The sequence below is a fragment of the Desmodus rotundus genome, chromosome 4 (genome assembly GCF_022682495.2).
Source record: "Desmodus rotundus isolate HL8 chromosome 4, HLdesRot8A.1, whole genome shotgun sequence".
NCBI classification, from domain to species: domain Eukaryota; kingdom Metazoa; phylum Chordata; class Mammalia; order Chiroptera; family Phyllostomidae; genus Desmodus; species Desmodus rotundus.
In genome coordinates, this window is record NC_071390.1 from 138,174,724 (window position 1) to 138,196,518 (window position 21,795).

Consider the following 21,795-nt stretch of genomic DNA (forward strand, 5'->3'; position numbering starts at 1 on the left):
CCCTGCAGATTTATTCACTTGCACATTATTTGAAAGAGAAAACTGGATCATCTTACATAAACTGCTTTCCTTGCTCCTAATGCCATACACATCATGAACATCTTTTCATATTGCTGGGGTTTGGTGCTAGCAAATGCTGAGAAGGTCACATTAAACGTCATATTCCATTTTTACAGGGACATACATCTATGCTTACTTGGCAATTTCTAGCAAACACAGGGGCCCCAAACCACAACTTGTGAAAGTTAGGAAAAGGAGGTCACAGGAAAAGGATCAGATGAGAGAGAGGCTTTGTGTAATTTATCAGGGTATGAGGACAAGTCATTGTCACTTTTATGAAACCTAAATTCCCGGACACTGAGCACTGGAGAACATTTTGCTAAATGTAGCTTTTCATTGCCATGGTAGACCACCTAAAGGGAAAGAAGTTTTAATGGTGCAGAGGTAGCTTGGTAAATTTACTGATTAATTATACGTTAGCAATGAAAATTTAATTTGTAAAAAATACTAGTATGACTGAGTGGTTGAAAACACCCATCTCCTTGGAGGGATCTGTCTCATGCAGGGTCAAAGCATCCATTAAACATCAGGTTGTGTCTATTGACCCACAGCCCAGCCCAAACCAGAAGCTCCACTGTTCTCTCAGTCACAGCCCATCCCCTAGAGTTGTAATGAACCCGATGAGGTGGTTGTGGTTAGAGATTTCACAAACCTACGGGATTGATGAAGACAATAAAAGAGATAGGAGATACAGAGTGTCCCATGACAACACTTAAAAGTACAGTTCAAATACTGATAAATTTTAGTTTGATAGTTTCTCTTACCAGTTACAGTGTGTGCATGACTGTGGGTATGTATATCCACACGTGTGTCCATAGAGTATAAGTGCAAGTGAATAAGTTAAAAACTATTATTAAAATGTAATACATTCCAGACTTATTTTCCTTAAGGTGTTAACTTCGGGCTTGTGTTATTAAAGCTCTTGTGTTATTTTGTTTCACTTCTGGAGGGAACAGCACGGTATCTATGTTCTTAAAACACTGGATGGAATTTTAATCAAGTTTATATCAAAGGCATTCTGTAACATTTAAAATATTTTCTTCAAATGGTTATTTTAGACTATCTATGCCTCTAGTTATTCCTCATTCATTTATTAAGAATCAATTGTAATTTACATGAGAATAAACTTACCTTCCAAATGGAAAGATACAAAAGTCAAGAGGACCACGGACGTAGGACTGGCCTCTATGAAATAGGTGCAATTCATGTTGTTGTCATACTGCCTTGGATAGTTTGGAGAGATGATGTAACCTGAAGGCTTAGTGAAATGACTTCCACATCCTGTGTAGGAAGAAAAAAGCATTATCAAAACATTTGTTCCTACATTCGGTATCTTTTTATCAGTGAGGATAAGACTCAAATGTCCTCAATTCTATAGAGACGTGTTCTCTGCGGCACTCCAAATAGAAGAAACAATAACTAAGAGAATGGAATTCTCATTTAAAAAATAAATGAAAACATATTTTTCAGAAAATGCTGCAGGGTTTTCAACTAAGTAGTTGAAATTTTTACCACAAATCTGTTATAAATCACTTAATTTTAAGATAGTAAAGGATGGATAATTTAGCAAAGACTTAATATGGTTCATGTAGATAAAGAAATGACTGATGAAAAGTGACTGGTATCACATTGGTACACCTGATGCTTTTAAAATATCTTATTATGTTACTAAAACACTCTATTATTTAATTATCATTATAATCTGACCTTAAAAATACCTGCCTTTTTTTTTAATGGTTGAATGTACTAATCCCAACACTCGGAATGTCTGGTGTCAGAAACAGAGCTATGTTTTTACCACTAAAATGACTTTTGTTTCCATGTCGACACTAACTTGTTAACCCCCATCACGTGCTGATCTATCAGGTTCATAAATATCAGTGTCCTTTTACACTGATATTACGCACACTCAGTTACACATATACACTCATACACAAGCAACCCAGTGAAGACCTAAGGTGAGGTCTCGATTTGACTTTCATTACCTCCACTCTTTCTTTCATTTGTGTCTAAAGTACCCCTTCACTTCATTATTCCCACTAATTCCTTCCATCAAACTTTTTCCTAAACAGTGGTTTGCAATTAGTAGCTACTTGATTCAATTCAGCCAACAGGCACACACCATTGGCTCTGAGGCTTAAACACTGCTACATTTCCCCCTAACCTCATTTGTGAGTGGTAACAAGAGAAGGAAGGGAAAATTCTGAAGCAAGTGGCTCCCACAGTTTACTGGCCATGAGAATCATCTGGATGGGAGCTAAAACATGCCCGTCCACAGCCATGCAAATTCTGAATTCAGATGGGTCAGTTGAGGCCCAAGAATCCATGTGCTTTTAAAGGCCCAGATAATTTCAGCGCAGGTAGTCAATGTGCCACATGCCAGGGACCTGGTTGACTAGTAACTATCAGCCTCCTGAGCACCTGCCAAATTCCTGGCCCCTTGGGATTTTAGGGTTAATTTTAGATGTCTTACTGGCACTCAGGCCTTTTACATCAATTCTCAACTGGCCTCCCACTGAATTCAGTTCCATTCTCACTGATTTTTGAAGGATGGGCATACTCTCAGGATTAGGTGGCCAAGCCACACTCTCCCACATGGACCCCCCATTCTAGCCAACCCCGGTGCAGTGCCCCACTCTCCCCAGGTCTGCCTGTGGCAGCCACACCCTTTCAAGGATCTCTAAGTTTGGTTTTTAGTGCCACTTACGGCTTACGAAGGAAGCAGAGAAGCCCTGGGCTGGTGCCTCCTGAGACTGGAACACAGCTGTGAATGCATTTGTCGGTGTGGTGATGGTGCCGGGAGCCACGTTCCCACAGCTCGTGGATAACAGTGCAGTGTCTGTCGCCTCAGTTGCTGCCCACACCTAGCACAGCCACAAACACAACTTAATGCTCAAGGCTTTCCTGTGGACACTTTAATGTGCCCATGCTGGGAAATCATGGTATGAAGGTGTATACCAACCTAAACATAATAGTAAATAAAACACATGCAAATCTGCAACATTTTCTTTTGAGAATAGTTTTAAGCTGCATTTTAACAGCATGTCTCATTTTTTTTATTTTTCCAAGCACATTGTGTTTATTTTTGTGTTGCTAGACAGTAATTTTTTTTGAAAAATCAATCACTACTCAGTTTCCTCTTACCTTCTCCTAGTTGACCTAATCTAAGTTAGCTGAGCTTGCTAGATGCCCAGAGAGAGAGACAGAGAGAGAGAAGTGTGTGGGGCTTACCGTTTGTTGAGTGGATGGAAATTGTGGGTTATGAGTAGAGAATACTACCAAGTAAGGAGCCTGTCAAAATTAATATTTTTGTAGAGCATAAAGAAAGTGGACACGAATTCCAAGTAGACAAGGTCAATCCAGAAAAAGTCCAACCATGGATAATATAACAAGAACAGTGTGCATGACATCAGTATAACCTGCCAGCCAAGGGGAGTGGACTGGAATGTGCACGTGTGAATAATGACGACTTCGCTGTACTAGTCAGTGGGGGCGGTAGATGTCTTTGAGTGAGCGTGTGTACTGTGTGGCTGTCACATTCAAAATGACTGAGTGAGTAGAGCAATGAATCTGCATCAAATTTTGCATTAAATTTGAACATTGCTTTGCAGAAACTGTTCAGATGATTCAGAAGGCCACCGCTATGGGCACCTGGTGATTGGCAGCTTCATCCTGGCAACGTGCCCACTAGCACATCACGTCTCATGCAGTCTTCTGGTGAAACATCAAATCACCCAGGTGACTCAGCCCCCCTAGAGCCCAGACTTGGCACCCTGCAACTTCTAGCTTTTCTGAAAACTAAAGAGACTTAAGGAAAGACATTCATCTTTCCTTAGGTCTATTTACCACCTGTATATTGTCTTTGGTGAAATATCTGTTTATATCTTTTGCCCATATTCTAATAGAAATTTTGTATTTTTACTCTTGGGTTTCAGAGTTCAGTATATATTCTAAATAGTAGCCTGCTGTCAGATGCAGGTTTGTGATCTTTCCTCCTTGAAGCCTGTCTCTTCACCCTCCTCACCGAAGCATTCACAAAACAAAAACTTTACATTTTGATGAGATAAAATTAATTAATTTTTCTTTTTACAGATCATTCTTTTTATGTTTAGTCTAAGAACTTTTCACCTATCTCTAGGCCCTGAAAATCTTCTGCTATTTATTTCCCCTAAAAGTGTATGGCTATATATTTTACATTTCAGTCTGTGGTCTATTTTGAGTTAATTTTTATACAAGGTGTGAGGTTTAAGTTTGCGTGCTATAGGTGGATCCTTCTTGCTGGATTTGCCCACCAACTTTTGTAACTGTTGGCAGAAATAGGAGTCTCAGGTAAGGAGGGGAAAGGGCGCCTCCCCAGGCCACTTAGTTTCAGCAGGGCTCTGACCTGCCCCCGCCTGCTAGTGGGTTGCCTTGGCCTGATGTCGGGGAGACTTCCAGTTCGACCAGAGGAAAGATGGGCCAAAGAAATTTTTCATATCCCTATTTACAGTTAAAGAACTTTCGAGTCTTACATCTACACATTAGGTGTTGACTCAGTCCACGAGTGAGAGAGTGCATTTGTTTCATGAGAAAAGCAATGAGGAATAGTGTATATTAAGCGTGTTTTATTATACACATATTTTATATAAGTACAGGATTTTTATTTACACAGTAAGCACAGATTAATTAGATATAAAACATGAGTTGAGAGATGATATAATAATAATAATAATAAATATTTTATTCATTAGGTGGTTTTATATTCCCAGTACTGAACACTATGTTATATTATATTACCTCGAATGCTTAAAACAATCCTACTGAACTAGGAATTGTTCTCTTTATTTTATGGTTGAGTAATTTTAAGTTCAAATGTTTAATCAGCTCACAGAGAAACAAGCAGGTGGCAGATGGAAGAGATCTGAATAGAGTCCAGACTAATGTGGATTTAAGGCTGATGTCCTTCCCACTAAAAGGCATAGCCTACTAGAAATAACACACATAAGATGGAAAAGAGCACAGACGGAACAGACAGAATGAATTCCCAATCAGTCACCACGGTCATAAGCCAGTGACAGTGGGGCCACTGCCGCATGAGCAGGATCTGTAAGGCAGCCTCTCTACTGCCTCTCTGCCACTGTTCGACTTGGGTCTCTCTCGTGGTCTTTTCAGTCTGTGGGCTCGTAAGGCCAAGGTGAAGGCGACAATAGCCACTTCTCTAGCCTTCTGTAATTTGTATAGTATACTTTAATGGTGCTCGTAATGGTGCCTTACATTCATTTTGTCCCAGAGGATCTATCAGGGAGAGAGGAGAGAGAGAGGCAGAGAGAATGAGAGAGAAAACAAAATCTGGCCTTCTCTCTTCAGTTTCTACAGAAAGGAAGAACCATTAATGCTCATGAGAATTTAATAAGGCCAGAAAACAATCTCCTTAAGTTACTTTTCCTGTGTTTTAGCAAATAAAAAGCCACATGGCAATATGCGCATTGTGGTTCAAAGTTTAACTCCTAATAGTCGAGATTTCTCACTTTTTTAATTCAAGAAATCCAAGCAGCAAAACTGTCCTTTTCTTACTTTGAGAGGCAATGAGTCATTTCTACTCTAAATGTTTATGTTCACAAAACCAGTTCTGCTGCAATAAAGAGCCCACTAACCTTCACAAAGCTGTTCTGACACTGTCCATCACCACTGGGGATGAGGAAGTCGTTGTCAAAGCTGATCTCCAAGTGGTTGCTTTCATGAGTAATGACCGTCCAGGAACACCTGCTGTTCTCAGGAAAATTCTGAGGCCAGTGGGGGGATCTGATTGTTCCATTATCTGAATGAAGTATTCCGCCACAACCTTAAAAATTGTCATGGAAAAAGTCATTAATCTGGAGGAAAATAACAATGTTGATAAGCCAGGACTTCCAGAGAAGACACATTTCTAAATGTGAGATTTTAGCTCGCCCCTCCTTACGTTTGAGTCCCGGGCCCTTGGGGCAGGCAAACAACAAGAGTGCTCAGTCAGTGTCAGGCGCTCTGAATCTACAGGAAGCGTCAGCTGCTACTCTGTTGTCACACCTGTAGGAACTCAACTGAGAACTCTAATCCTTGTCACAAAGAGGATGGATTTCTACCCTGTCCTCAGACAATACCAATATGATATACCCCCTTTGAGGCTACAATTTGTGGTCCAGCAATCCCAAATTGTGTGTTTTATTACCACAAACACACAAGAATACAAGTCCTTACTCATTTGCAATTTTATTCTAACACACTGGGCTAGAGAAAGTGATCTTGAGGAGGGGAACATTCTTCCATTAATCACACTGGTTCATTCATATTAAAATATTGATGAATGGAAATAAAGTACATGGACTGACATAAAAAATCTAGAATTATTTTATACTATTGAACTATGTACTTAAGACATGACGAAAACTACAGTGGATTGAGTGCCAGCCTGAGAACCAAAGGGTCGCTGGTTTGATTCCCAGTCAGGGCACATGCCTGGGTTGCAGGCCAGGTCCCCAGTAGGGGGCATGGGAGAGGCAACCACACATTGATGTTTCTCTCCCTCTCTTTCTCCCTCCCTTCCCCTCTCTCTAAAACTAAATAAATAAAATCTTAAAAAAAAAAAGGGAAAAAACTCCCTTCTGACTTCACAGCAACCAGTGCTTTAAAGAGGGAACATTCGACTCATTCCATAAAGACCTTTGTAATAACTCTGACTCTCCTGGAAAGAATTTCCCTGTGTGTGTGACACTGCAAGGCTCTAAAAAACTCCTGACTAAAAGTATCCGATGCAAGCTCTTACATTTCATGGGAACTTCCATGAAGTTCATACTTTATATACTCAAATGTTGCATCCTTTGAAATCAAATGTGTGATTATTTGTCATGTACTACAGGCGGAGCACTCATTCTTAAATCACAAATCTTGTTATTTTGCTGCTCAGCGCTTTTCACTGGCTCCCCACTACTTAAGGATAATATGGAAGCCAAGACTCCACAGGATGCGGACCCTTATCTTCCTGCCATCAGCTCACCACTTATCAGTATTCCTCCAGGCTGCCAAATGTTAAATTCCTTGCAATTCCAACACTTTGTGATTCTGTGGTTGTGCCCTTTTGCCTACGGGGGCAGAACAGTGAAGTGTTAAGATCGAAGTTTCTGGGCTCCTCTGTCTTTATTCAAACCCTGACCCTACCGATTATTAGCTACACAATCTCGGCAATTTATTAACCCACGTGCCCTAAGTTTCTGCCTGTGCAAAATGGAAAAAACATGTATTGGTGCTGTGTCTTCCTTTCAGTGTTGCTACATGAGTTGATGCATTTAGACCTGAGTCTTACAGAGAGTATACAAACGCTACACTTGCTGACTTAGTTATTAAATTTTTTGACTCAAAGAAAAAAGATGGTAAGTGCAGAGTATGTTTCTTTTACCTAAAGTCTGTGTGCTCCACGTAGCATAAAATCCACCATTTTGCACTGAATGGTCCGAGTTAAAAATCACCACCAGCTGGTTGGACCCAGACTGGATGGGCCCAGGGCTGGATGTCCCACAGTACTGTCCTATTATGGGCGATCCGGGAGAACCACCGTTCCTCACAGTGACAGAGTCCCAAGCACAGGTTGCATGGATTTCAATATCAAAGTCACTAAATGTCAGCTGCAGGAGAGGAAAGAAGTAATGAGGCCCTCCTTATTATTTTACGAGTTGGGAGTTTATCTACCCAGAGTTAGTTAAGGTCCCCACAAATCCTTTTATTTTGTTTTAATTTATATAATTTTGTATTTATGTCTCTTATTTAATTCTCCCTTGCTCTCCTCTCTTTCTCCTTATTGAAGTTTCTCTCAGAAATTGTGAAAAAGGATGTTCCTCTCCAAACTAGAATCACTAGGGAGAACTCCTCAGTCACTCCTGGGTGCGGAATTATCTCCTACTTACAGCTTTTCCAGTGCCTGAGAAAGAGAGCTTATTGTTCATTAATTGCAAACTTACAGATGTCATTCTATGAGAGAATTTTAGGGAGAAAATAATCTGATTGCAAAATCACAGGCTAATATTTGCTTATTACAAGTACTCTGTTCCCACACAGGATATGACATTATAGTCTCAGAAGTAACTTTCTCAGTCATCAGAACTCACAGTGATGGTGTGGCCTTGCGGGGCTTCCAGCAACCAAGAACAGTGTGTCAAGCTGTCATAAGAGGCTGGATAGTTGGGGCTTGTGATCACTCCACTCTCACCTATCTGTATTCCACCGCAGTCTGAAATTAGATTTGTAACCTTCTAAATAAGATAGGGAGGGGGGGAAACCCCTGCAAAACCAGGGCACATTATACTTAAAGCTCTCATATTTTATAATTAAAAAAACAATAAATGAATAAATAAATGAAATTGGATAAGAGCAATGTAAAACCATGTGCAAGATTAGAATAAGCAGATTCCTATATACAGAACCACAGAGTGAACAGGCTCAGGTGTAGTACAAGGGAGAAAGAAGATAATACTGTACCATCATGCAGAAAAATTAGGTGTGTGTGTATAACTGAGAGTGAATGAACTAGAGGCAAAATAAATAAAATTGCCTCTCTTGAAAAAGCCAGGCCAATGGAATATATAAGCTGGAAGAATATGATTATTTCCATAACTAAAGACTTTGTCATTTGATAATAAGCACATATGTCTGCAGCCAGCTGTCAAAGTATACTTGTATATTAGCATAGCAGTTGAAAAACAGATACACATATAAAGCATAGCATGGTATGATGTTTCACACAAATTACACTGCTTCCTGAAGTCTGACTCCTTTATTTCAATCTAATAAAGAAAAATAAACTGGCAAAATGATTAATTGAGTAGACAGTGCTTGTCCTAATGTCATTCCTCCTCATTCCTCCTCCCAATCAACCATTTGATTATAGCATAAAAAATGTTAGATAAAACTATAACCAAAACATATTTTGATTCATATCCAAACTTAATGGGAAGAAAGGAGATCTCCAAAATCAACAAATAAGTGCACTCAAATTCTGAGGGGTAATCTCACACCGAAAGTATATTAGTCTGAGAAGATAGAGAACCAAGATGTGGGTCCCAGGGGTTGGGGTCTAAGGTTTTTATGACCAGACAGAAAGAGAACATATGACCTCAGACCCCCACACAATCAAGAAGTGGAGTCGAGAGTTGACATAAAGTCGCGGATCTGAGAGGACTGCTATATTGGTGGAAAGGAACTAGAAAAACTTCAAGGGCCCAAAGAAGCAGCAAGGAGTAGTCCTGCCTGACCTGGATGAAATTTTCAGGTGCAAACTAAGTATCATAGATGCAAATCTAACACAAAACATTAGCAAATAATACCTAGCAATATGTTCAAAACATACATCATGACTAAATAGGGTTTATCCTGGAAATCAAAGAGTGGTTTAAAGAGAAAAAAAATTCAAAATAATTTATCACATTAGCATATTAAAAGAGGAAAATAGTCATTTTAATAGATGCAGAAAAATTTTTTGATAAAATCTTACATCCATTCCCAGGGGGAAAAAAGCAAACACAACTTTTTTGTACACTACAAATTTAAGGGGCTTTCTTTATTCTGATGAGGAGTATTTATTGAAAACCTAAGAGCAGCCCATGTACTTAACAATGGCACGTCACAGGCATTGACATTAAGGTCAAGACCAGATGCTCTCATCTCTTCCATTCAAAATTATGATGATGGCTTAACTAGTGAAATAGTGCAAGAAAAAGAAATGAAGTATTAGGGCTGGAAAAAAAAAAGCACTATCATTTGCAGAAGATATGATTATTTATACAAAAAACCAAAGATAATGATAGTTAAAATACTAAACTAATGAAAGTATAGCAAGATCTCTGGGCTAAAAACCAATATAAAAATTAAAAAATTCCTAGATATCAGCAATATCTAATCAAAAAAATGTAATTCAGAATGTCCTATTGACATTAGCAACAAAAGCAATAGCAACCTAGAAATAAATCCAACAAAATATGTATGAGATATTTAGGGAAAATATTATAAAAATGTTACCTATTGTTTTAGTGCCAGAGTTTGAAAGCTTAATCATAAGTCTTACCTGTGAAGGAATACTCTGCATGGAATCCAATATGCTCTATGCGCTCATTGGTGACAAAGTGTACCCATGCCTGAGGATAAGGTATAACCAACGGCACTGTAGACGCTGAAGGTCCACAGAGCCTCCATATCAGAGGCCCGTCAGCATTACCTGAGCAAAATAACACATCAAGCGCCATGATTTATACAGCTTTTAAGAAATATAGTTAGTGAATTCAGTAGGAATCAATAGTAAGAAATCTTCAAGGTATTCTTTAACACACATTTAAATTTTTCATTAGTAACAGACATTTCAAAATTTCCTCTCCATCTCTGTCAACTTCAAAAGAAAGAGACTATCCAAGACAAAAAGCAAACAAACAACAACAAAAAAGCATGCTTTTCTGGTATGGGCCTCTTTCTCTAATGTAGGTGCCATTATGTTCCAACTTGTTTTCATAATTATTTTAGTATATCTAAATAGAGATGCAATTAATTTTTTTAAAAAAACTTTTTGGTTGTACCTTGTTTTTTTAGGAAGTAAGAAATATAATCCCAACAGTAACAAACTAAATAAACAAGATAAAAGTGGTAAGTACCTAATATTTTAATGATTTCTTTACTGTATTTAATCAACTAAAACACACGGAATATTCGGTACTCAGACCAAGAACTGTATTCGAAGCTGAATATTTTCATGAAGATTACTTTTCATGGTAATTTGATTAACATTTATAGAGCACTTGTAGAGCTCACACTTACTTGCTTTTTTTTTTAAGTAAAACAACATCACTGATCTTAAAAGTCAACAAAATATAGTATTTTGACTGTCTCTAAAATGAAGGACTAGAGAGAAGATTGCATTTCACTGGCATACAGCTGCTTCATTTGAATCTACACGCCAGAGGCTCTGAGCCAGTGGTGGTGGTGAGGGTTCACCAGAATCACATGGAGAACAGTCTCAAACTGCAACTTCCATTTCTCCCATGAGCCTCCTCTGGATTTATCGGTCTCCCAGAGCCCACGTGATTCTCCTGCTGAGGTAGGTGGTCTGTGATCACAGACTTTATCTATTTCTCCTTCTAGAAAATTCTGTCCTCCATGTTCTCAAACCCATCATTGATTCCTAAAATTGTCACCAGAAAACTACATTAGCTGTCACTGCTTTCAGCCTCCTTTTCTTTAAATTTTGCAGTAACAGGAACTTGGTGAACCTTGGATGGCATAGATGGTCTACCATGTTACTTTCCTCCTCTGTTTTTTAATGTGGAAAAGAGTGTCAATGTGCTGATCCGGGCAATTTAATGGACAGCCTACGCCTTGACTATAGGAAAGAACTAAAATGGATTCATCTTTCCTGAGTGAAGATATTTAAACATTCTTAAGAGAAGTATGGACTACCAACTACACCTCCGTCCCTTTCTGTCATGAACTCAAAGACAAACTTGAGTGCTCTGGGGATGATTTCTCGCAGAGCTCCCATGGGCTTGTCTCCATCTGGTGCATCTCAAAGTTTCCTTTGACTTCAAAGGACTAAGCAGAATTCCACAGCCGCTTTTGTGAATCCTGTAAGTTCAGTAAACTCAGTAAACCACTGACATTCTGACCATTTTTTGTTCCACTCTCTGAAGAGAGGAGTCTCGAGTACTAGATTTCAGTTGAAGGGAGCACCTGAACTCAGTAAGAGAGGGAAGACAGGCCAGAATTTCCCCTGGGTAAATCTCATGCAACTGAGACATACAACCAGGTTTTAGACACTGATCCATCCCTCTCATTGTCCACAGGTATGTTTTCCTCAGCTGAGCACACACGGAGTTATGGCTCTGTCTGAACAACATTTCTCAGGATCTTATGTGCGTGTATTACAGCCATCTGATCCTCTCATCGCTGGGCGTCTGCAGCAATAAGAAGAATAGTGTAGATAAATGGGAGAAATGTCCTTGATTGAACTCACCCACTCGGAACTCTAGGACATCAAATTGACAGTCTTGGTGACTTTCCAGGTAAAAATCTTGAAAATGAATGTAAATGGATGAATTTCCCTGATTTGGATTGCTGAGTGTCCATTCACAGTTTAGGTTTCTTGAGTAATTACTGACTCCGTTATAACCAGGAGAAGTAAAGTTTCCTCCAGGGGAATTTGAAAGGGACCCGCCACACACTAAAAGAAACAAAGGGCAACAGAGGAAGCAGTGGTAAAACTCATGCCGCAACAGAAGATATAAACAATACAGGAGCGATCTCTACCACGAGAGCAGCGACATGTTTACTACTTTCATTTTCTTTTCTAGGTGAAGTAAAGGTTGTGGGTGAGGGGCTGGCTCATGGATGCAAACCTTGGGAGAAGTTTCAGTGGGTTTAGAACAAAATATGTGCCAAAAAAGGCCCCTTCTTTATCTTCCCGTAGGTGAAAAATAGGTGAGTGGGTGGGGTTTGGCTGTGCATTAATATTTCCTCATTTGAGCCTACTGTTTATTAATATTTAATTTAAAGGAATATCAAAATATAACAGTGGTCCCAATTGCTTCTACTTAGCAGTTTTCTACTTATCTAACAGTTTAATTGGATCAAACAGATCATTTAACATTGCAGGGCCAATGAATTTGCCCCTTTTAATAGGAAATAAACACTCTACGTATCAATAAAATAACTTACAGGGTTTTTTTTTTTTTTAAATTCCAATCTTCCTAAATTTAAAACCTCTTGGATAATAACACCAATCTGGAAAGTAGAAGGTATTTGGAATAGGAAAGCCATATCTTGCTTAATTTTTAAATACTTTATGTCCAATGCGAACCCCTCCTCATTTACACTGGAAATGTGTATGTAGATAGATGACTAAGAAACAATAAAATCTGTCTTAAATCAATGCAGTGACGCCCTGGAAATGGGTTACCTTCTAAGAGGTAGGTGGGCTCTCAGCACAAAAGAATGACAGAAGACTGCAGAACTGGAAGCCAACTCTAATGGCAACATTGCATGGAATTGAGCTAGCATCTTTTCTAACAGTATTTTTTAAAGTTTTAATTCACAATGGCAGTTCTCTCTCCAAAACCAATTATTTTTTAATTTTTATAAATTCTTATCCATCATGGGTTTTCTGTCTGGTTACATATGTCTGTTTAATGCGGAAGATCCGAGGTGTAACTTTAAACACTAAAGTGAAAACGGATGGCTCTGCTGTTGGAGGCAGCAGCTGCGGGGACATCTGCAATGCATATGTATTCATAACGTCCTCTATTACCTGCATCTTCACTGGATGTGTAGGAAGCAGTGAAGCCTCCATATGGCCTGGATCCATCGGTGAAGTAAATTACTTTTATTGTATTTCCTGAAGATTTGATCTCATCACTTACATTCACACTGCTACACAGCTTCTCCAGCTGGGGTGAGTTACTTCTAATGCCATTGAATACCTGTTAGAAAAACAGTTTAACCTTTAGACACACAGTCCATCTTACTGAATATTTCCTAGGAGATTACATTCTGAGTCCAGAAACACTTCCTTCTCAGGAAACCCTGTGCTAAAATGAATTACTGAACAATACAGGCTCCTAGCCCAGTGCCACAAACCACTATATTACCCAGAGCACATTTTGTGGCCTCAGGGTCATTTCACTAAATGACAGTACAGCACTCATACCCTCCTGCCAGGCGCTGACAAATGAAAAACTGCTGTATGCTTTGCAACGGGGAACCGTGCTCCACACGTGAAGCAGAAATGCCAACCCCCTCCCATGTCAGCTCACAGACTCACTGATGGGCAGCTCTCCCTGACAGTGCACCGGCACCCTTGATGTTCAGAATGAGGACTTAAGTCTCAGTCTGGGGTGCTGTGAAGAACGTAATCAAATGTTTTAAAATGCCTTGAAAAGCCAATCTCTGTCAATAGTTCTTTCCTAATTACTAATAGATTCAAGCTTCAATTCCTTTACTAATTTGAATTTTAAAAAGTAGATTAGAGTATTGTTGACTCCAAAATATTAAACAATAACCCATTATGCACATAGTTCTAACAACCGGCAAAGTATTATTTCACTTCTGTATAAAACCAAGCGCATGTTTTAGGATGCATGGTGTTCACAGTTCAAGATCTAGAAGTAACTAAACAGTCATTGAAAGAGTGAGTGATTGACATTCCTTTTTAAAAAAAGATTTGAATGTCTCTCAATTGGAAATAATGACTCACAGTATGCTAGTAATAGCTATGGAGAAAGAGAATGTACTCCATCACAAAAGATAGCGGCTTTATTATTTACTATAATTTATCGTGAAATCTAGCTCCTTCCTTCCTCTCTCCCTCCTCCCCTCCCTCCATCCTCTTTCTTTCTTCCTTCCTTCTTTCCTTTCTTTCTGGGAATTTCTCAAATAAATAAAGGATGAGCAAAGGGCAACCCACATCCCCTTGTTTGGAGTAGAGTGAACAGCAGACAAACAAACAAAAAAACATCAAACCTATAAAAATATATTGCAAAAAAAAGGAATATGGATGTCATATTGAAAATACAGAAGTTAATTCTGAAAGTGTTCCTTTGTTGGAGTTTTAACCTCCCCAGGAGAAAAGACCTATACATACGACATTTGTAGTTTCCACTAATTAAATAGCCAAGTCTCCTCCCTTGTCACCTCCCATGAAGCCCACAAGTTGACAGCCCCAGTCACGCACACAGAGCTTCCAATCAGCCGCTGAGCACTTCGTTCTTAAATAGAAACGAACAGCCAAGGGTCATCAGACATTTAGGGAAACATCTAATGTCAAAGGCAGAGACAAATACAGTAAATGGGAAACAAGAACTTAAAGAAAATAGGCTGCAAAAAAGCAAATACTTCAAAATTATGATTAATATAGGCATATGTGTATGTGAATATATTACACATATTAACTATTTTAAATATATGATATATTTAACGAATAAGAGTAAAATAAGTACAATTCTAGGTATACACATTCTCAAAACTTTATCACCCGTCTCCACCTCCTAACCCTTAAGAAGCTATAAGAACATATGCCTTTCCAAAAACAGGAAATTAACCAAGAAAGGGAAATTCTTATATCGTAAAGCCAGGGATCCAGCCCCAGAGAGGAACAGAGGGACCTGGAAATTTGAAGGGAAATCCCTACACGCAGCTGGCATCAGGCTTGCAGCTGATGAACAAAGGCTCAGGAAAGAATATTGCTAAGGAAAATGAATGAAAATAATAAATGTGCTTCATTATATAAGGTGGGGATATATGTCTGGAGCAAAAGGTGTGTGGAAGAAAGAATTAGGGATGAATTTATAGAAAAACAAGAAAATGTAAAAAGGACCCTATTATTATTATTACATTAAAAAAAGCAAATGCTACCTGGCTTAGTTGAAAGTGGTATTTACATAATTATGGTAATGGAAACATTAAATAACGGTTTAAACAAACTGTGACTCAAGTATTTTGGAGGAGTTGGGGGAGCATGTGACATGTGCATTTGTGGTGGCGGTGGGGCTGCTTTGTGAGGAGAGCTAAACCCTCACCGTCCGTAGCTGGGGGCAGATAGACAATGCCTAAGATCCAAAAATAAAGAAGTAACAGAATAGGAATATTATTTTGAAATAATGACAGAAATCTCACAAGAAGTAGCTAAAAGAGTTGAAAGTAGATGCCTTTGGCGTCGATGATGCAGAAGTGAGGAAATGACAAGACATAATTCTGAATATGTGGTTATCACTGTAAATTTTATTTTAATTGTTTGAGTTCTAAAACTATGACTCTTCATATTATCTTTCCTGTAGGGCCTGTGAAAATTCTGCTGGTAAGATCCTTAATAATCATTACATTCAGTATGATCTCAACTATGAAAACCATTTCAAAGGAAAAATAAGCCAATATACACAGAAGAATTTTAACAATGTGTCTGTAGGATTCCAAGTATTTTTATATTTTTTATTTTTCTAAACTCTCCTAATTTTAGCCAATAAGCATGCATTGTATTTATAATCAGCAACATAGATTAAAATAATATATAAATGAATTTATGTCACATGGTTATAATTACATAATGTTAATCATTGGCAAGAAAAGAAAATGTATCAAAATATGATATAGTAGGAGTACTTAATTTTTTCCTTCAAATACAAGAACTTGGCAAAATGTTAAGCTTGAATATGATCATTTTAGGGTAGTAAATAGTGGTACAAACACACCAAGGTATTTTATGTTTTTGAAACACACTATCCAACAGGAGACAATTAAATGGAAAAGAAAAGCGGCTTGTTTTTAAAAAGAAAAATGATAGTACTTCTATTTATTCATTCAAAAATTATTGTCCTCCTTATGTGCCAGGCACTGGAGATACGGCAATGAAGGAAGCTAAGTGCATGTCCTAATGGAGGTCACACCCTAGGTGGGGGAGCGGACAATAAACAGCAAGCACATAAATACTCGGACTGGCAGCTGGTCAGACGTGCTGTGAAAACAATAATGTAGGGAACGGGAGAGGCCACGCTGAGGTCTATTTAATGGATCAAGTTTTGAGCAGAGACCTCAATGAAGTGAAAGAATAAACCAGGCCGCCATCTAGACAAAGGCAATAGTGCCCGTGAAGTGGGCTGTGGGCGGGTCTCGGCATACTCCAGGGACTGAAAAGAGGCCAGTGTGGCTGGATCCTGGGAGTGTGAGATAAGATGCAGAGGCAGGAAAGGGAGGGGCAGAAAATAATGTAGGGCCAGTGCGCCATTGTAAAGATTTGGGATTTTCCTCTGAGTGAGATGAGAAGCCCTTAGAAGATTTTCAATGAGAACGACGTGATGTGATTTACATTTAAACCCATCACACTGGCTGCTGTGTTGAGAATGCAGGGAGACGAGAGTGGAAGTTATTAAAACTAATCTGAGTGGCGATGGTGGTAATAGTGGATATAATGAAAAGGGGCTAGACTCTGGATCCTCTTAAAAGATACAGCCAATGGGATTTGCTTATGGATGTAATATGAGGTGTGAGGAAAAGGACTCCCAAACACACATCAAGGTTTTTGAGCAATCAGGAGTTTGGAATTATATTATTTACTGAGATAACAAACCCTGAAGAAAGGACAACTTGGGTGGGAAAACAGTCTAATATAAATCTACCACGACCACAGTAAATATGCGTTTAGATCTGTCATTTCACAACTAACAATCTTCTTTTACACGCCTGCGTCTCACTTAGTCTTTTGCTAACGGGCGGTAAAAATGCTGAGGGTGTACATCAAAGCATCTGAGCTTGGCGACATGGAGGGCAAGCAACCCTGGTCTCTCAGAGGAGTCACTCAGTACCTCTGCATAGAACAGCATTATGCGGAGCCACTCATCTGCTTTACACTTTTGATGGAGGGTTGTTCTGTGACTCTGGCCTCATTTAGCCATGTGCTACCCACAGGCGTAATTTCTCTGTTTACCCCATTTTGCCGTGTATAATGATCATGAGCTCTTAAAATTTATCCTACCTATGACCCTGATGTATGTTGTGACCTCTAATAGTTTCTTAAAACAGCTTTTACAAATATTGCAGCAGTTTACTGTGATTTTGTCCTACTTAAAATACTTAGAATTTTCCTGAAATACAGTTGCACAATGGGAATATTCCTGACCAAGTTTTCTGACTATGATTTATGAGTCAATTAACTCCTTTACCAATGGAATATAATATCTCTGACTGCACAGGACACTTACTGTCACATGCTCGCTGCTGCAGGATGAATGAGCTTCCAGCCTCAGGTTGTTAAAAGTTAGGGTGACCTGCTTTCCTTCCTGCACGGTGATTCTCCATTCGCAGATCCGGCCATGAGGATTTGGGTTTGGGTAGTTGGGAGACGTAAATGTTCCGGCAGGGCCCTGTAGATCCCCACCACATTCTGAAGGGGGAGAAAAAACAAGGGAACTTTCAATGAAACCAAATCAACCCCTTCTATAAAGAATGTTCTCAAAATTAAAGGGTTTTTTTTTTCATTCTCATACTAGACGAATCATTGCTCTTATTTATGTGAACCGTGAAAAAAGAAGACGCCTACTAAGAGGGGATCTCAGTGGCTAACTGGGCTCAAATTTAAAAAACAAAGCCTAGAAGCCATTTCTGCACAGGGGTCTCCTGGGGAGAAGCCTGCACTACTGAACTGCCTGCCTGCACTATGTTTCTGCAGGCTGAGCCAGCCCCTACACAGGAGTTCCTGGGACCCTATTTCAACCAGTAGGACTGAGGCTTCCCCATCCAATTGGAGCTGCATAGCCATACCCCCATCAGCTTCTTCATCAACCGATCAGTGGCTCCACTCTGACCAATTAGGACAGTGCCTTGTAGACTAATCAAACTGTGAAATTTGGAGTTCTCATTTGCATGAGGACAAACCAATCAGGGACCAGCAGTGGGGACTTCTATCTATATAAATCAGCTTCCCTGTGGCTCTGGGAGCACAGTTTCCCTTCCCACCCAAGATTGTGTTCCCCTCCTGGAGCTGAAACACCGAAGATGTCTCACCAGAGTAGAATGGGGCAGACCAGTGCAGGGCAGAGAAGACCAGTGAAGTCCACAGCAGAGCTGCCCAGCCAGAGAGGGGCCTGGCCCCAGGGCTGCCTAGCCTCAGGGTCACCTCACAGCCATGCTGTATCACTATTGAGCTGTTTTGCAATGAATCGAGTTTCCTCTTCACCACACCCCAAACTGAGGATTCCTGCTGGCATTGAACTGGTGCCAACAACCACTGGTTGACACTTATAACTAGTTATATACATGTGAGGGCTTTTCTAGAACACTTGTATTTACTTCCTATTTCTAATATTAATATTTGATCTTTGTTTCCATGGATGACAGTTCACAGCATTTATCATCATGGCCCAAGAAATATGGCAGACCAATAAATGTCGTAATCATAGAGTCAGGAAAGTAATAGGGCTAAAATAATTATGCATTTTTTTCAGACAAGATCTTTATTTTACCTGAGTTTTTCAGGGAATTTGGAATGCAAATTCTGAGTAGGACTAACGGGCTGGCTTCCTTAAGATGAGTAACCTGCAGCTCCAATCCCCTCCCATGTCCCCTGAGTGCTGGCTCCCCTCCTGACGCATTGCTCACAGTTGTGGTTTTTCTCTCACTGCTGACTGTTAGATTAATGTCTGCCTCCACACTAAGCTGTAAGGTCCAAGAAGATAGGGGCCATTTTTTTGTCCAACTGTTACAACATCAGTTCCTAGCATAGTGTCTATCCAGTGTAGTTGCTCAATAATACGTATCTTTAAATAAATCCATGAACTTACCTTCCAGACTGGAGTCAAACCAAAGTCTGAATCCTGAGGCAGTAAGAGAGCCATCTGTGACAAACCTGACCAAAGCAACATTGCCGGAAGTGTCTATGCGGTCAGGAACGGTGTTTCCGCAGTACCTGCCCAGTAAGTTTCCTGTGAGAGTCAAATAAGTATGTATATGTCCAGGTGAAGGAGATAATAAAAGATAAGACCCAGTCCGCTAAGAAATGATAATCTCTGTCAAGAGAAGCAGGCCAAACCTGAAGAAAAATCAATATATTCAAAGATATGAAGTGTAACAAAAACGGCAACCAATCAGGGCTTGGGCAATGAGGAAGGCTAGCTCATTTGGTTAAAGAAATGGTCTGAGGAAAGAGAGTGACATGTGTCCATCTCATAGTGTTCCCAGGTTAAATTACCCTTTCCTCTCCTATGGGACAGGATGTCCCTCAAATAATTGCATATGACATTAGAATGTCACAGCAGGAAGACAAAGCCTTCCCTACATTGTGTCCTCTCAGTGGGGTCTCCGGGTGGCTGTAGAAGGGCACCTGCAGCTCAGGACACCCGCTGTTTGCGGGTGCATCGAGGGAGAGCAAGGCTGGCACACCTGCATTTCTCTGCCAAGAACAGACACAGTGTTGCTTTTCTTGGAAGTGAGGACACTTCAAAGGCTAAATGAGTACGTGTGAAAATAAACAGCCCCCAAAAGACAGCAGACATATTTTACTGACCAGAGGTATGGTTTTCCCAGATCTCAACAAAGTCTTTTTCACAGCCAGAGGAGTTCTGAAGGTTAAAGTCGTCAAAGTGGATGGTGAGATAGTGCCCTGAGGCACCCTGGAGGTGCCACTCACAGAATAAATCATCCATGTATGGGAGTGTTGGATAGCCGATGCTTTGGATGACACCGCTCTGCCCTGTCACTGTCCCCCCACAACGGGCTGTAAAAACGAAGAACAATATTCTATTAGAGTTTTAAGACACTTCACCAGCACATCTGAAAACTTTCAGGTGTCAAGTGAACATGAATTGAAGTTTTAAAAATTCTGAAAATGTTTGGTTAGTGCTTCCCTTGCTATTGGAAATCTATTTTTGAGTAAAGAGAAATGATAACACAAGTGCAATCCAATAATGGGAAATGAAAGACTGGGAGACTATTGAAGGCATATTCTGTAATATCTCCAATTCTCTTGGGACACCATGTAAAAGCTATTAGTTGTAATTATGTTTTATTTCAAGAACCAACGGATAGGTGGATAGGGCTTGCCTCTATCCTGTGTTGGTGATTCTGAAGGCTGAGTAGAAATTCTGCTGGAAACCGTGCTGTGGTTTGTTTCTGATGCCTGCTGTTTCCAGTTTAATTATCAAATCCATATTTCACTGTAGTAACTGGTATCTCAGGGCCTTGAAAATTACTATTCAATTATTTTTCATTAGGTGGATGTGACAGATTGAATTATATACAATTTGCTTCAGGCTATGAAACCTGTGGTGTAAGTTAAATGTTATCACAACGAGGCTTTGCAAGTGTTGGGTGTGTTGGATACATTTAGTTAGTGTCCAGACCCACCTTCAATTCTATGTAACTGCATCATATTATAGTGAATTTTTGGTATGCATATTTATTGCTCAGTTTTTAAGAAGGAAATCAAAACACTGAAAATACATTTGCTTTTTGTCTAGTGACTCATTTGGCACTAAAGGCTTAGGAGAAAAACATCTCAATTATTTATTAATGACAAGGAGTTCAAAATCACTGTTCTAAATGTAATTAATATTTACTAAAGAGTTTTACTATTTAAAGTAATACATATTTTATGATAACAGGAAAAAACAAGGATTTAACTGTATGTGTTTTTCAAAAACAACTTAGGAAAAAATACAGAATATTCACATTTGTAAAAAAATAGTGTTTTAAAATGGAAATCAAAGTAAAAATTAAAATTAATAACTTGGAGTTTTAAACATTTATATTCTTTACTTATTTCTATCATTAAAATAATTATTAAAATTAGGCAGATAGAAAGACTTCTTTTATAATGAATGGTGTGTTTTTAGAAAAGTTTTAAGGTATTTATTCTATCACTACTTTCTTATTGAATATAAAAAGTATTGTTACCTATAGAATACTTGGCCTTGAACCCCACATGAGTAGAGCTGCTGTCAGACTGGAATCTCAAATACATCACCTCTCCTGAGGACAGCTGGCTGCTGGGCAAAGATGTCCCACAAAACTTGGATATTATCGGTGCATTTGAATCGGCTCCATCTCGCAATTCAAGATAACTGGATGTACAGCTAACGTGAAAGAAAATTCTGTTTAATATATAAAGACAACTGCACCATCGTATTTTGCTTAAAAAAGATTTTTCTCACTTTTTCCAAGGGCATTATTAAACTACCTTTTTTGGAGCAGAAGACACTGTGATGGAGTCAA

The 21,795-nt window shown here is 39.3% G+C and overlaps 1 protein-coding gene across 1 annotated transcript in view; it reads right to left on the reverse strand.

The window, feature by feature from the left end:
• CUBN (cubilin) overlaps nucleotides 1–21,795 on the reverse strand; it is a 244,855-nt gene that overhangs the window by 55,460 nt on the left and 167,600 nt on the right. The window contains exons 45-56 of the mRNA XM_024575816.3: nucleotides 21,478–21,656; nucleotides 20,090–20,299; nucleotides 19,368–19,508; nucleotides 17,790–17,971; nucleotides 13,349–13,520; nucleotides 12,059–12,265; nucleotides 10,127–10,276; nucleotides 8,175–8,296; nucleotides 7,469–7,694; nucleotides 5,694–5,881; nucleotides 2,768–2,924; nucleotides 1,192–1,341 (exon numbers count right to left, since the gene is read on the reverse strand). Coding sequence (XP_024431584.2) covers nucleotides 1,192–1,341; nucleotides 2,768–2,924; nucleotides 5,694–5,881; nucleotides 7,469–7,694; nucleotides 8,175–8,296; nucleotides 10,127–10,276; nucleotides 12,059–12,265; nucleotides 13,349–13,520; nucleotides 17,790–17,971; nucleotides 19,368–19,508; nucleotides 20,090–20,299; nucleotides 21,478–21,656 — 2,084 coding nt within the window. The remainder of the gene's footprint in view (nucleotides 1–1,191; nucleotides 1,342–2,767; nucleotides 2,925–5,693; nucleotides 5,882–7,468; nucleotides 7,695–8,174; nucleotides 8,297–10,126; nucleotides 10,277–12,058; nucleotides 12,266–13,348; nucleotides 13,521–17,789; nucleotides 17,972–19,367; nucleotides 19,509–20,089; nucleotides 20,300–21,477; nucleotides 21,657–21,795) is intronic.